At 40.2% G+C, this 16,315-nt stretch overlaps 1 protein-coding gene across 7 annotated transcripts in view; it reads left to right on the forward strand.

The window, feature by feature from the left end:
* Positions 1-16,315, forward strand: part of SNX13 (sorting nexin 13) — a 158,736-nt gene that overhangs the window by 41,757 nt on the left and 100,664 nt on the right. For all 7 annotated transcript variants that reach the window (XM_073333775.2, XM_073333779.2, XM_073333776.2 and 4 more), the window contains one exon: positions 12,559-12,661. In XM_073333775.2, the coding sequence (XP_073189876.1) occupies positions 12,559-12,661 (103 nt within the window). The remainder of the gene's footprint in view (positions 1-12,558; positions 12,662-16,315) is intronic.

A 16,315-nucleotide genomic window follows, 5' to 3' on the forward strand; every position in this document is an offset into this window, starting at 1 on the left:
AATTTTTACTTAAGATATTTATTTCCGTTCTTGAAAATTTATGTACAAACTATTATGAAATAAAAAGGGAAACTGGAAATAAAACAAACAGTACTTTATTTTCCACTGAATGGTGCTTATTACAATATCTCCACCCAAGTTTGAGTAGTAACCATTTCTTTCTGACTCATGACATGTCATATTGATTTCTTACATTTTAGCAATAAACTGAAAATAAATAGCCATGCAATGACTGACTTTACTATCTTCAGTTGATCATTACCTTCAATTACTGTACTGATTACTTGGCCAAGAACCATGAGATAACTGTACTTTGTCCATTTCCCTTATCAAAATCCTATTTCCCCGGTTTTTTATCTATATGCTAGTTAACTCAGCAACTCCTATTTGAATGCCAGTCTTCCTTGGCAACCACACTTTCAGCTGCATATCCAAAGAGATGGAACGAGAGTGTAATTTTGTCTGAGGAAAGAGCTGGTGATATTTTAATTGTGTTTAGCTCCAGTGTTATAGTGGGCATTACAGCATGTGATATAATTAAGGTTGCAATTTGTTTTTATTTCTATACTTGTATGTAAACCAAAATTATATATTTTGTTAATGTATATCCTAAACTATATAATACGTGTTGTGGTAGTAACCCTGTCTGTTGTAAACAGCCAGGAAATTCCCCCTTCCTTTTTCAATTTATGATGTTGCATTAGTGCTATATGTTTTTTGTGTGTGTGTTTCGATATGTATTGAGTTTTAGTCTGCTTAGCATATTATCAACTGCAGTAGTCTTTCTGCAGGATGTTTTGGCAGTAGGTTATATTGACAGGTGTAGTAGCTTCTGATAGGGTGCTTAGTGGCTAGAGTAATTAAAAGTAGGGCACAGTATTTCTCCTAACCGTTTTGGAGTCTAGATCCTTTGAGAGCACATGAGGGTCAGTTTTATGGAGTTGTACAACATGGTTAAAACTGAATTATTCCCAGAAAACACTTCCTAGAAGGAGTGGGTTTTTAGACATGTATGGCTAGAGTATTTTTTTTATTGGTACTTCCAGTGAAAGTGGTACTTCCAGTTGAGCGCTGATATAAAGAAACTAATATTTTTAAGTTTTGTTATGGGTTCACTGCTCAATGCGTAAGATGATCTGAAAAGTTTTGTCCAGCTATACTGAAAGAAGGACAGGAGACACTTTATATGGTTTTAATGAAGCCTCAACTCTACTATCAGATATCTGGGACAAACTGGCAGATAAAAGTGTACCCCATGTTCATTCAATATCTACCTGGGGAGCTTCTGCCAGCCCCACCCCTCCTTTTCCATCCAGGTCCCCCAGCCAACCCATGGCTGGGACCTTACCATCCCCCAAGGTTAAGGTAGGCTGTAAGGAAGGAGGGTTGGCTCCTTGCTGTACCAATTGTCAAAGTCAGATTCAGGACTCACATAATTTGGCAGACCACTCTGTTTATTAGGAAAGCGCTTTGCCAGTGCACCCAGATATGTGAGCCCCTCTCTGAGGCTCAAGCTAACTTATTTATACAGCTAAGCCAAAGCCAATTGAGACAAAAGGAAGCAGAAACTGACCAAATATACATACATATCTTATTTGCATACTAACATTTGCCAATCTCCTAGCTCAGTAGGAGCTCTAAGTTAATTAGTTTGAGGACCCATTGTCTCACACTCCTTAGAATCATAGAATATCAGGGTTGGAAGGGACCCCAGAAGGTCATCTAGTCCAACCCCCTGCTCAAAGCAGGACCAATTCCCAGTTAAATCATCCCAGCCAGGGCTTTGTCAAGCCTGACCTTAAAAACCTCTAAGGAAGGAGATTCTACCACCTCCCTAGGTAACGCATTCCAGTGTTTCACCACCCTCTTAGTGAAAAAGTTTTTCCTAATATCCAATCTAAACCTCCCCCACTGCAACTTGAGACCATTACTCCTCGTTCTGTCATCTGCTACCATTGAGAACAGTCTAGAGCCATCCTCTTTGGAACCCCCTTTCAGGTAGTTGAAAGCAGCTATCAAATCCCCCCTCATTCTTCTCTTCTTTAGGCTAAACAATCCCAGCTCCCTCAGCCTCTCCTCATAACTCATGTGTTCCAGTCCCCTAATCATTTTTGTTGCCCTTCGCTGGACTCTCTCCAATTTATCCACATCCTTCTTGAAGTGTGGGGCCCAAAACTGGACACAGTACTCCAGATGAGGCCTCACCAATGTCGAATAGAGGGGAACGATCACGTCCCTCGATCTGCTCGCTATGCCCCTACTTATACATCCCAAAATGCCATTGGCCTTCTTGGCAACAAGGGCACACTGCTGACTCATATCCAGCTTCTCGTCCACTGTCACCCGTAGGTCCTTTTCCGCAGAACTGCTGCCTAGCCATTCGGTCCCTAGTCTGTAGCTGTGCATTGGGTTCTTCCGTCCCACGTGCAGGACCATGCACTTATCCTTATTGAACCTCATCAGATTTCTTTTGGCCCAATCCTCCAATTTGTCTAGGTCTTTCTGTATCCTTTTCCTCCCCTCCAGTGTATCTACCACTCCTCCCAGTTTAGTATCATCCGCAAATTTGCTGAGAGTGCAATCCACACCATCCTCCAGATCATTTATGAAGATATTGAACAAAACTGGCCCCAGGACCGACCCTTGGGGTAATGTTAATGTTTCTCTTAATGTTTCTCTTCCTGACAACTATACTTCAACAAACCTTTCAAGTAGCATTTCTTTAATGAATTATAATTTCAATATAATTTATTCTATTTTCACACATTCATAGGAGCCCCGAGCCTCCCCCCATTCCGTTCCTTTATCCAACTCCTCCTTTTTAAGTCCTTTACCGAGGCATTTGTCCGCTCACTGTATACCTTTCTTATGGAGTACGTGCACTGAATATTTTTGCTCCATGCTTATATAGTAAGTTGTGACATATAGCCTAACTCCCTTCATGCCTCACATCAGCAAAGCCCTCCCTGAACCTGCTGTGGGGAAGGCGAAACCCCACTCTCCCCCAGACCAATCTGGTGGTGAAAGAAAAATTCCTTCCCAGCTCTTCCATAAAAAGGGGTGGCTAGAGTAATGCCCACAGCAGGTCCTTGTATATTGCCACCTAAGGCGGAAGGAGGAGGAGTGCTGCTTCTCCTGCTCTGTGGAAAAGGGCTTTTTCTGCCCGGGCTTCCTCTTTTCAACTCGCCTAGGCTTCCTCTTTTCAACTCTTCCAGTCCCAGGGGATGAGTGAGCGTGGCCACATTGACCCATTTCCCCCTGTTGCAGTAGCTTCTGACCCCTCCCATCCGCTGCCCCCGTAGAGCACTGTTCCCTTTCCTTCGGCCAGCTGGACATCATCCTCCCCCTTTAAAGGTGTGGTGAGTATCTTAAATCTATTGTCTTATCAGTATTAAGGATGTTGGTCCACTGAGTAAGAAGTACTGGCCCACAGGAAAGCACACCAAGTGCTGTATGGCTCCTTCACTTGAGTAGCTTATCAATATTTTGAGGCAGCATGTTTTTGCTTTTGACAACTTTGTCTTTGAAAGTTTGAAATCATGTATGTGTCGGCTTCCCCCTTACCACTGATATTTGGGGCAGTAAGTACAAAATGTGTAAACTAGTTCATTTAAAAAATCTATTTGCAGCATGTTAAAATGTTTATAGACAGTTCCTTCATTTATTACCACTTCCTTATTACAATGTAGTCTGAGAAATTCTCAGAAATGGAAACTGCACTAATCTCTAGTTTGTGTTCAGTTTCAGCTCCCAGGCTGAATTGCTTGGCTTGTCAAACCTATCAGACTGAGGAACCAAAGACAACTCCTCATGCAGTCAATTTACCATCTTTGATTATTCATTATTGTAGGTAGCTTGGCTGCTACATCTTGTACATTTCACCAAGTCTCATCAATATCCGCCTTAAAACTAATTTCATTTTATGGTAATATCCGATGAAGTGAGCTGTAGCTCACGAAAGCTTATGGTCAGATAAATTTGTTAGTCTCTAAGGTGCCACAAGTCCTCCTTTTCTTTTTGCGGATACAGACTAACATGGCAGCTACTCTGAATACTCTATACTGTTATAGCATATTTTTCCAGATGTCCTCCTGGTACTTATTTATTGATGTTGGTAGATGTTAAATCTGAGACCTCAAGTGGAATGTTATTGCTTTGAATTTTCTGTGCACGAGGTTTCCTGTCTTTCTTTCTACCTATCCCTACTTAGTGGTGTTAATCTTTTCAGGAGCATGATACTTGCTTAAATTAAACTGTATCAATGTGTGAGGAACAGAGCTATGTGTATGGAACAGTTGAAGCTAGGTTGTATCTGAATTGTTCCTGTCTGCGTTTTCTTCACTAATTGGTTTGTCACATTAATCTGATCCAAATTATGTAAGATTCCAAATACTCTTCCTCTGACACAAAGGTATGTAAGTACTTGTCATGATTCATTAAAGTAAACAAAGTTTTAAGCTGTTGTTTAAGGTAAATTACTCATCTATACTTAGTAATTAAATAATATGCTGTGTAGTATATCTACCTTTATACCAGAAAGAAACAAACCTTAATACTTTGGGAGGTCTCCCTACACCCAATTCATCTTTATCATCCTGAACAAAACACGTAGCACAGAACAATTTTGGGTATGGATCTTTGCTTGATTCCTGTATATTTATATCTCTGTTTTTTCCTATTTGGCATGCACAGTCTTACCAGTTTGTATAGTTTTTTCCTCACAAGTATTTCAAAGCCTATATACTTAAGCAGTACCATTATTTATTTTATGTATTCATGTCCCTTCAATGTTGATGTCAGAACAGTATCAATCTTTGTCTATTTCTTCATTGTATATGCTAGTTAAATAAAAATGCTTTCTTAAATCATGGCAATAGTTTCCTTTTAAATGTGATATACTCTAGCTAACATTTTATTTTATTTTATTTTAGTATGCTGTAGTCAGGTTACAACCGTTGTTCTTCAGCACATTTGTGGAATGATATTGGAACTCTTATTTTTATACATATGCATAGCTATAAGTCTGAAGTCCTTTTCTGCTTGATATTTATTTTTTTTTATTTGCAGACTGATTTACAAACATTTAGCTTTTTTTTGTAGTACATCTCTTCACCAATTCAGGATCAGGTAAGCTATCACATTAGGAAATTTGGCATTTCCAGAAGCAAGAGGCAAAATATTGGTATCATTTATGCAAGTTACATAACATAAAACCATAGAACATCTCAGTTTCCATGAAATATTTTTTGCCTCTACTTCAAGTATTGATAACTCCTTTGACCTATGTGCTGGACCCTAATTCTACCACCTCCCCTTTCTTTGAACAACATGTGAACATCTGTACTCCTGGGGGAATTGTGTGCCGCTGCACAAACACAGAATTAATGTCCCTGCGGATTCTTCCCCCCTCCCCCCCTTTTGCCCACCGGGTCTGATGTGGTACCAGAAAGAGAGAGAGCGAGCGAGCAGCTGGCTCAGGGGCTGCAGCAGCCAGCTGAGGAGGGGAAGGGGGCAGAGGCTACCTTTCTCAGATTGAGGTGAGGAGGCACAGGATATGGGGAGGATGAACAGAGCGGGGCACATGGGGTTGCTAGGGAGTCACAGACTGGGCTTCAGAAGGGCTAGTGGGGGGATGACAGACTGGGGAGGGGGCATATGAGCTAGTGGGGTGACAACACTGAGCCAGAGGCTTAATAGAAGTGGGGGGAGGGTGCAGGGCTACATGGGGATATGTGCAGATGTGCCTGACTGAATGGGAAAGGCTGAGATCAGCCAGGGTCTGCATGGGGGAGGCTCCCCAGCTCCCGAACAATCCCTCCGTGCTCCTCCCAAATAAAACCTGTCCCATACTTCTGCCACCCACACCCAACAGCCCTCCTGGTTCACTCCCAGGCTCCTTCCCAGCTATTACTTTCCTCTCACTCAGTTCCTCCATTGCCCCTGACTCTTGCAATCCTTTGGACTGCTTCTGAGAGGTGCAGGAAATACATTTCTGTATTGTAGTTGATATAAATTAATACTCAGAGTTCTGTACTAGTATGCCTAGTAAGAAATTTGTTTATCAAAAAAACATTTCCTGAATCTTTTTTGTTGTCTGTATTGTTGGACATACTTGCTGACAGGTATGTTGAAATAAATTACCAAAATAATTGAAATTGGTGTGATTATGTTGTTGTTTTGACAAATAAAATATGCAGAATTTTGCAGAATTTTAAAATATTGTGCACACAATTTTAACTTTTTGATGCAGAATTTCCCCAGGAGTAACATCTTTCCTCAGTTTTTTCCTTTGGATCCTAAGTGATGCTAGGCAAAATGGCAGTTATTTGCTGGAATTGAATTTTAATTGTGTAGACATAGAGAATAGATGTGACGAAGCGGGACTGTTCTTAATGTTTCCTCTGAATAGTGTGGGGGTGCCTCAGTTTCCCCTGTGTAGTTCTTAAGTATCTAGGTGGTGGGATAAGGGTGTATGATCGTTGAAGAGCCCTAGAGGGCAGGTGTGTGCAGGGGTCTGGACACAGAGAATGGCCAACACCCTGTTTCCTGGCCACTGATGGCCTGGCCCTTCCCCCCTGCAAGGTGAGAGCTAAAGGGTTGGAGAACAAAGGGATCAGGTGACCTCCTGGCCTGGGAAAGGGACAAAGTCCAGAGGAGGAGGGGCTGGAGAGAATTTCATTTTGGGGCTGGCTGGGGACAAGGAGTGAAGTGCAGATGTGGTGGTCTGGCTCACGGCCCCCAAAATGGACCCGGCAGAGGGGTCCTGTTCTCTGCACCTACAAGCTCTGTTTTAGACCGTGTTCCTGTCATCTAACCTTCTGTTTCACTGGCTGGCTGAGAGTCACGTCTGACTGCAAAGTTGGGCTGCAGGATCCTCTGGCTTCCCCAGGAGCCCGCCTGGGCGGACTCGCTGTGGGAAGTGCATGGAGGGGCAGAGGATGCTGAATGCTCCGAGGTCAGACCCAGGAAGGTGGAAGTTGTGTGAGCTGTGTGTCCTGAAGACAGTCTGCTCAAAGAAAGGAGACTTCCCCAGAGTCCTGACTGGCTTCGTAGGGAGCAGTTCCAGAGCATCGCCTGGGGACTCCGTGACAATAGGCTTTGAAGCTAACATCTTGGATTTCTTTTGTTCACGTGCTTGGATCATCTGACTCTTACTTTGTGGCTGCAGGGAATGTCTTCTGGCCCATTAGGCCTACCTATCAATATCTTATCAATGTGTCCCTTTTTGTTGCTGGGATCTTAAATTAAAACTGTTGTTTGCCTATGTTTTTAGATGCAGCCCAAATTGGGAATGATGCTGAAGCTGCTTTTGATCCTTAAATAGTCTTAATTTGTTGTTATCTCCTTTAGGGCTATAATTCCTTAAGGGAGAGAATAGTCCAGATAAATCTGGAGCAAGATGGATGAGAATTTCAGCTCCCATCACTATTCTGTTTTAAACATTTTTCCTGAAGAGCTAGTCTTGCAGTTTCCTTTATGACAGGGTTACAGCTCTCTAATACTTTTGAATGTAGACAAACCGTAGGGTCTCCCCATTTGTATTCATCAATGTGTTTTCTGTGGTGTCTGATAAGGAGTTGAGGCAAACATTACTTTTTACAGTGCGTCAGTTAGTGTCCTTTTTAACTTATGTAAAACGGTGGCTGCTTCATATTGATAAAAGGCTGAAATTATCACTCTGCATCTCTAGTAACACAATGTGGGCACTTTTGGACACCATTTGCTGTCCCCACTAGGTGGGCATGTGAACCTCTACCTTTGCTGTTAAGCTTCAAACTACTGTGGAATGGATAAGTTCCCTTCTCTGTTTATGGCATATTGCTATTGAAAAGAGAAGACAAAAACAGCAGTTAGCAATAGTTTGTGGTACAAATGCTCTTTCATACTCCTTATTTGCCAGTCTATTGCCCACATGCCTCTCTCATGCTTGAAGTTTTTAACTGGGAAGTGCATTCAACTTAGTCACATAGGAGTTGTCTTATTGGATCAGGCCAGTGATCTGCATAGTCTGTTGACAGTTGCCAATACCTGATGCACCAGAAAAAGATAAGAATGCATATCCGTGTGCACCTAATCAGTTTGTCCAACACTTTATGTAGGTGTGAGTAGACAGGATTTCTTTCCAATTCTTTATCTCATTTTCCTGAAGTTTAAGATTTTAGCTATATATATTCTATTAACTTCTAGACATGAGTGATAAGAGTATTATGTTTGGATGAGTAACTGCAGTCTACTGCATCCTCCTTCCAGTACAGTATGTAGGGCCAAATTCTCTAAAGCAGTGCTTAACTTCTGAGAAAAAGAAACAAGACAAATTTACCTGAAGATCAGTATAAAAAAAAGAGGGGTTATGAGACTCTGTGTATATATCAGCTTTCATCTGTGAGGATCTCAAAATTCCATTACAAAAGTCTATAATTATTATCCTTAGGTGCCTGTAAATTCAGAAATATTCATGCAGTCTGTATTTGCTGCTCAAGTTTTTAAAGAAAGGAAGGCCACTGAACTGGTAGAATTCAATGGCCAAGCACAGGGAATCAGAGTTTCTTGAAGTGCTAAACCAGTTTTTGACAACAGTTGCCTCTTGTACAAGTGCATAGAGAACATGTTCTTCATTTCAGTTTATTCAGCTAGTTCAGTGACAAGTTCATTCAAAGTTGAGAAACTGTTTGGAATAGAAAAAAACAGGAAAACTTGTTTTCCTTTTCTAATGTATGAATAAAAACTTTGTGAGAGATATCATCTACTAGTTCTAATATCTTGAAGGACATGGTGACCAGAAACAGCCAGTTCAATTTACTAAATACTTCCCTTGTTTTAATAAATCAGTTAGCTTTAAATACAAAAACTGTTTTGCATTTAACTTTTTTCTCCCTTATGTATCCCAGCACATTGCTGGTAGTTTTAATAAATAAAACTAATGTTAAAATGCTGTTTTTGTGCATTTGAATTGAATTCCAATATCGATACAAATTACAAATAAAAGATTGATAAATGCGTCATTCACCATTTCTAACTTAATAAAAATTAAGAATTTGAATAAGTATAAATCAAGCTATATAATTGCTTAAATAAGTGTGTGTGTGTGTGTATATATATATATATATATATATATATAAATATATAAATCAGCAAGTAGAAAACCTTGATTTAATAACTGAATTTAATCTTGTTTTTCATTGTACTTTTTAGTTATTTTCCTAAACAAAGATTGGATTCTCACTGGCTGGTATAATTTGGTATTACCTTTTGTTGCCAGTGAGAATCCAATCTTTGTTTAGGAAAATAACTAAAAAGTACAATGAAAAACAAGATTAAATTCAATTATTAAATGAAGGTTTTCTACTTGCTGATTTAAATCATGATTAAAATCACTTTGATTTAAATTAATCTACCCTGCTAAAACATGTTGTATTTCTGGGTTTCAAAATTACTATTAATGGTAACATTAAAAAGTTGTTCAGAGGATATTTTTAATTATAAAATCGTATTAACACTTTTCTCGGTTTGAAAATATCATGGTAGTCATATGATTTTAGTAACTTACTTTAATGTGTCATCTTGGATTTTCTAACAGATTTGAAACAGAGCTATAATGTATGTAGTTTGTCTGTTACTTCCATGCACAGAAAACTGTTAATTTTGATTCTCTTTTGATAGAGTATAATAGAGAAATTTTGAAATTGGTTATTTTTCAAGTTAAAACTAGTTTATCATGCATAAAACCTTATATGCATCATCTTTAAAACATAGTTGGTTCCCTTCCTTTATAAAATGTTGCTTTAAAATTCATATCTGCAAATTTGCCTTTTGGAGAGAGGATTGATAATGGATAACTGATGATCATGATTGGCAAAAGTTGTCTGTTTATATAGTCACCGTTTCAATTATGCTGTGAAATTTATTTTGGGGAAATTGTTTTAATATAGTCTAACAAATTTGGGAAGGTTCTAAGAAAGATATTTCAACTGTTAATTATGCTAATTGTCATTGACAGTGCCTATAAAGTACAGTTTCTGAAACCATCTCTGCTTGCAGAGAGCAGGACACTGTAGAGCTCAGTTTTTTTTATTGGCCCTCAATGATTTCCATATCAAATATGCTTACTTTGGGAGTGAAAAGATATGTTCTAACTGCCAGTACTGCAAACTCCACCTGGGATGTATAAATCAAGCTATGTTCTGCCCCCCAGCCCTTCCATCATCTACAGTAATAAAGGTTCTGCATTGCCAAATATCCATAGTTATGCTGTGCAACTGTGTTGTCCTCCATGACTTTTCACAAGTGTAACTGATTGGAACTTAGTAAATCATCATATTGATGAGCTTCAAAAAGGGATAGCATCAGTCTCCCTGCTTCTTAGTTATATTGTTTCTGGAGTGCTTGCAGGAGTAAAAAGCCTTACAGTTTTGGGATTAAAACCTGCAAATAGATCTGCTTGAGTGTACCCATGTGTTCAGACAGATCCATTTGCACTAATCAGCCTCTATTTTATTCATCAATGTAAGCATTCCATATATGACCAAACAGGGAACAGATCTGATCAATAATGGTATACTATTTTTTTATAGTTACATTTCAGTGTAGAGCAGCACTTCAGGTTATCCATATGGCCATTAAAAGCCTCCAACTAGTTTACCTGAAATTTGCAATTTGCCTTTAAAACTTTGTGTATGACTAACATGAGCAATAATAACTTTCACCTTCTCATTCTCCTCCAGTTTAATTCTTTTTCAAAGGCTGCTTTTTTGATTTCACCCATTCCGAAGTAGAAAGAGAACATACAATACAGCTTTTTGGGTTTCATCCACTTCCTATCAAAAGCAGCAGTGTTTGTCTTTCTGCTATCGTCCACCAGGGTTAAGTAGTTGATTCGTTATAAAAAGCAATTGAATTTGTCATCATCACAACTGAAACCATTATTTTTTTTCCTGCTATCTTCATTTTTACCAGGATGAAAATGTGCAATAATAAAATTAGTTGCACTTCTATTCATCTTATCATTGTAGAACAGAGGTAGGCAAACTTTTTGGCCCGAGGGCCACATTGGGGAATAGAAATTGTATGGCGGGTTATGAATGGTCACAAAATTGGGGTTTGGGTGCGGGCTGTGGGGTGGGGCTGGAGATGAGGAGTTTGGAGTGTAGGAGGATGCTCTGGGCTGGGATCGAGGGGTTTGGAGAGCGGGAAGGGGATCAGGGCTAGAGCAGGGGTTTGGGGTGTGGGGAGAGGCTCAGGGGATGCAGGCTCCAAGTGGCACTTACTTCAAGTGGCTCCCAGATGCAGTGGCATGTCCCTTCTCTGGCTCCTACACGGAGACGCAGCCAGGTGGCTCTTCATGCTGTCCCATCTGCAGGCACCGCCCCTGCAGCGCCCACTGGAGCGCGTAGGAGCCAAAGTGAGGCCATGCCACTGGTTCCGGGAACTGCATGTTGCGATCCCGACCCTGTGCCCCATCTGGAGCGCCGGTGCAGGGCCAGGCCGCATGGTGTGGCCCCGACTCAGCGCCCTGGCCGGAGCCAGGCCACGTACCCTCACCGGAGCAGGGGCCAGCTTAAAACAGCTCGAGGGCTGGATCCGGCCCGTGGGCTGTAGTTTGCCCACCCCTGTTGTAGAAGCTCAAGAAGAGCCAAAAGTTAATTTCTGATAAAACCTCATTTTCTGCCAACCCATAAAAAAGCTTTACAATGTTCCTTTCATTGATTAAATTGTATATTTAAATAAAAAAAATAGTAATAAAATCACTTGCTTACCAAGCTCTATCATCACCACCTCAGGCTTTTAACTTAGCTTTCTTTTCTTATCCAAGCTACCTGATAAGTCTACTAGTTTGACCTTACATCTTAACTTACTGCTCCCTTCCTGTTTCAGCTGTCATTATGCTAATTTAAGTAATGAGTTCAGTGTTACTATAACATAATATAGTTTCTTCCTGGTAAAAGTTATTCTACAAAGAGTTATTTTCATACATTTAAATGTTTGTGTCCATGTCTTACACTTTCATGTTGCGGTTTGAGTGCATTTCTAAAGAGATTAGTGCTTTGTAGAGTTTAAAGAAAATATATACATAATATATGTATTTATTTATAATGGCTCGACTGCCTCTAAACCTACTTCATTTTGCTAACATCTCTGTGAACATAAATACTGTGGGTAAATTTACCATCTTTAGTTCTGATCCTGCATCAGGATCCACTAGTATAGACACCGGCCCTGTGCAGAATCCCCATGTGGAATGAATCAAAACATATCCCAGTGCTGGATAGCGGCTAAAGATTTTACCAGTACAAAGTACACTGGTGGCATTAAACGGGATGTTACACAGAAGTAGAGTTTTCATGGTTCTTTTTAAAAAAATATTTCTTGAAAAATATAGAAATTCAGCTTTGTATACGGTGAACAACAGTCACCTTTGGCAAGCGTTACACAATGTGTGTAAACTTTTGCTAGAAAATATTGCTTACCAGATGCCTTTGAATTTTTAAGTTTTAGATTGAACATCTAAGTTGAACATTTAGAACATGGAAGCTGATTATTTTATTTTGTATCTTTTTTTAGGGGGTTTGTGGTTACTCTCTTATTTGGAAAAACAAATTCAGAAAAGTACCTTGAACAGTGTGAACACTCATTTCTTCCTCCTACGTCTGTTGGGGTTTTTAAGGTAAGCAACATAAGGAAAATTTACAAAGCATTGTAGCTTCAAGATCAGAATCCATAAATTTCAGACTTTGCCACTTGAGTCTTTCAGTATGTTGTACTATCAAAAAAATTGAAATGTATCAGTTTAAGTGCATATTTCTCAAGATAAACATTTATATTCTCGGAGTTTGAGCCAGGTTTTCTTCTGCTACAAAGAAATATAATAAATGGACAAACTCTGCACTGGCCTTTCAAAAACACATTTTTACGAAGTGTGCGCTACTTTAAAGAAACAGCTTATTTTGATTATATTTTTCTGGCTATAGTGTGAGAAGCAGAATAACGTATATACTAAGTAGTTTCTTCCTATGTGCAATCTGTATAGTTTTTTCTCTGATTAACTTTTATAATTTCCTATGTATTCATTTAATAAATGTTTGTGTCTTAGTCTGCAAAAATGCAGAGACTGGGGCTCCTCACTCACTCCAACAGGATCAGCATTGCTGTTTGATATTTTTTCCATTCCTAGGATCTTCCTCTCTGCATCTTCAGTTTGATTCCCTCTGATCAGAAGGGCACCTGTTAGCTTACTTTTCTTGCCTAACTTAGTTGAGAAAGATTATTGAAGATTGGGTCTGGAAAGCTTGATAGGATGAGAGTCTGTCTTGGCCAAGTCAGAGAAAGCATGGTAAATGATTTACAGCTAGGGAAACTGTGAAACCATCTCCTCAGCTGTCATGTTTTCTGAAGCTAGTGACCTTTCTTTGCTCTGTTTAACAACCTGGTCTTCTGGTTGTGTGAGCCTCCTTTCAAGACTCTTCACTGGGAAGATTTTTTTGCATCTCTTTACCTTGAAGGTAATGTAACAAATACAATGGACAATGGAAGAGGTATTTCATGCTCTCAAGTAGGTCTCCATATTTGATCTTCTATGGCAGTGGTTCCCAGACTTATTCCACCGCTTGTGCAGGGAAAGCCCCGGCCGGGCCGGGCCCGTTTGTTTACCTGCCACATCCGCAGGTTTGGCTGATTGTGGCTCCCACTGGCTGCGGTTCGCTGCTCCAGGCCAATGGGATGCGGAAGGTAAACAAACGGGCCCAGCCCAGGAGGGGCTTTCCCTGCAGAAGTGGCGGAACAAGTTTGGGAACCACTGTTCTATAGTGATAAGTGTTCCTTTACACTTGTCTTTGTTAAAAACTAAGATCCTGTCCACCTAACAAAGTTTTCAGAGTTTTGTTCCTTAAGTGAGGAATGTTGAAGCCTGGGCCTGAAAATGTGTTCAAATATATCTGCAGCCTTCAGGGGACTGGATCCTCTTCCAGGTTTCAAGGAGAAGCATCTAGGCTTCTGTATACATCATGGCCAGATGAAGGTTTGTAAGGCCACAGAAGGAAGTTCATTGTCTCATGAGGTTTAGAGAGACCATTCCATTAGAGCCAGAGCTCTGGCTCTGGGCTGAAGATGGACAAGTATCAGTGGGGAAGCCTTGCAAAACTGATACCTGTTATTCCATGCTTTTACTAGTTACTATTTGAATGTGCAGGCACCTACAAGTGCTATTCTACAATGGATGAGTGCTTAGAACTGGGCATCAGTTTAACATTCCTTTGAAGGGAGTGGGGTATGGGACTAGAGGTTGCCATTTTCTTCTCCTCAGGCTCTTCTGTCTAATTCAGCCGTGAAGTTCATGGTTTTCTATTGCAAACTGACCCACAGAAAGCATTATATACTAACTTATCAGCCAACTTGCTTTTTGTGGCTTTGGCAAGAGAGTGAAGGCTTCCACCATACCAGGCCTTCCAAAGCCAGGCTTCAACAATAGATTCTCCTTTGTTAAGGAGGTAGAGCAGACAGATGCCTTTTGGGTCAGAAGGAATCAAACTAGAGAGAGTGATGAGGGAGCCTGAGTGAGTGGAAGAATCCTGGGTAGTGGTTAGTTGTCGTCCTGTTTATCAGCAGGAATGAGGAGGAGGAACCACCCCAGAGTCTTTGCTGTCTTGATGGAGCCACAGAAAACAAATTAGCTACTAAAAATTTGCCTTAAGTATCGCTGGGTCACTTCTATACTTTCAAAAGTCCTTCTACTGCTCTAATACTTAGTTACTCCAAATTTTCTTTCTTTGGAGGTGCTTACTGACTTTTGATGTTGTAAACACACATTGCACATTCAGGTTAATTTTGTCTATTCATTACATACAGGTTAGTCAAAACTCTGGGCTCTTGTGTGTCTGTGTGTTGAGGTATGTTTATGTTTTAAAATAGAGAAGCCCACACAACAAAGAAAGGGGAGTGTTGATGAAATTGCAGAATGTTACGGTTCCAATCTATACAACCCTATCCATCTTCTTTCCCCTCAGAATAATGTTTTCCATGCATTGCATAGGGTTTACAGCAGGAGTTGCTTTTCTTCTTTCCTTTCAGAATTTTTTAGGCAGATGGCCAGCAGGGATTACTGCTCATTTGTTTATATCTCTAAAAATAAAGAAACCAGAAAACTGTGCACATGTGTGGATTGTGATACCAGGTGTGCCCATCACTATTACCCTCATCCTCCCTTTTCCTATTATTTTTTTTCTTTCTGGTACATGCACTTGTTCTATTTTGTCTCTAAACCAAACTTTGTGGGACAGGAGCTCTCCCTTAGTAGGTGTTTGTATGGTATCCAGCACAATGGGAACTCAGTCTGAATGAAGCCTCTGCATGCTTCTGTAATGCAAATAATGAGAAGCAAAACAGACAGTATTGTAAATGGCACTCATATAGTGCAAATATTAAGTATTTCTTGCCTCATAATGCTTAAAGCCATTGGTCTCATTGGTTCAGATGTCTAAATGAATCTCAGCCTGTTGATTGTGTGCACTTCAAGACAGAGAAGATCCTTGGTGGCCCAAAGGCCTCCAGCCAAATTTAAACAACCTGTGTTTAGTTCTAACTCCTCAGTCTGAGACAGGGAAATGGATCAGCGTTCACTCCCTATCAGTGACCGGGCCACGGAGCTAATGAGCCAACCAGCGGACCAAATTCAGTAATGAATCCTTGTTATGTACCACCTGAGGCTTGTTGTGCATACACTAAGAAATCTGAGACTGTTGCTTTCTCCTTGTTCCTCTTTGACTTGTCCTCCCTTATTCCCAATGCTTCAGTGGAGGCACAAGCTTATTCCATGGCATCAAGATTGCACATTTTAAAAATAAAAAACTAGTTGTGGGCTTCTAGCAGGTCTGTGTTTTAAGGGTATAAACTTCTCTTATCTTCAGAAGCTGGGTCGTTGGCCAGTTGGTTACTTATCCTCTTGTGGCAAAGTTATTTAAACCTATGGGGGTATCATCTTAGCCTGAAGTATGAGCCTAGTACTCAGAGCTCTGTGTATGCCTCCTTTTTTAGCCTCTGTTTAGTTTCCATGAGAATGTTAAACCATAAGGTTTTATTTTTAGTTGCTGCTGTTGCTGAAGGACAAATCAGCAAATTAGTGACACAGTCAATCAATAGAAATTTCATGTTTTTACTACGATAGGCTGAAAAAAGGAAAGTTCTAATGTTTGAGGGTGCAGAGTTGCTGTCTATTCTTTAGTGCATACAGTGTATGGTACTGCGTAAGCAATACCTCTGCTTCTCTTAATCTGCCTCTGTGAGCAGATTTTTGAGAAACTCTGCCTTCTCTGATCTCACCCTCAGT

Source organism: Lepidochelys kempii, chromosome 2, assembly GCF_965140285.1.
Source record: "Lepidochelys kempii isolate rLepKem1 chromosome 2, rLepKem1.hap1, whole genome shotgun sequence".
Taxonomy (NCBI): Eukaryota; Metazoa; Chordata; order Testudines; family Cheloniidae; genus Lepidochelys; species Lepidochelys kempii.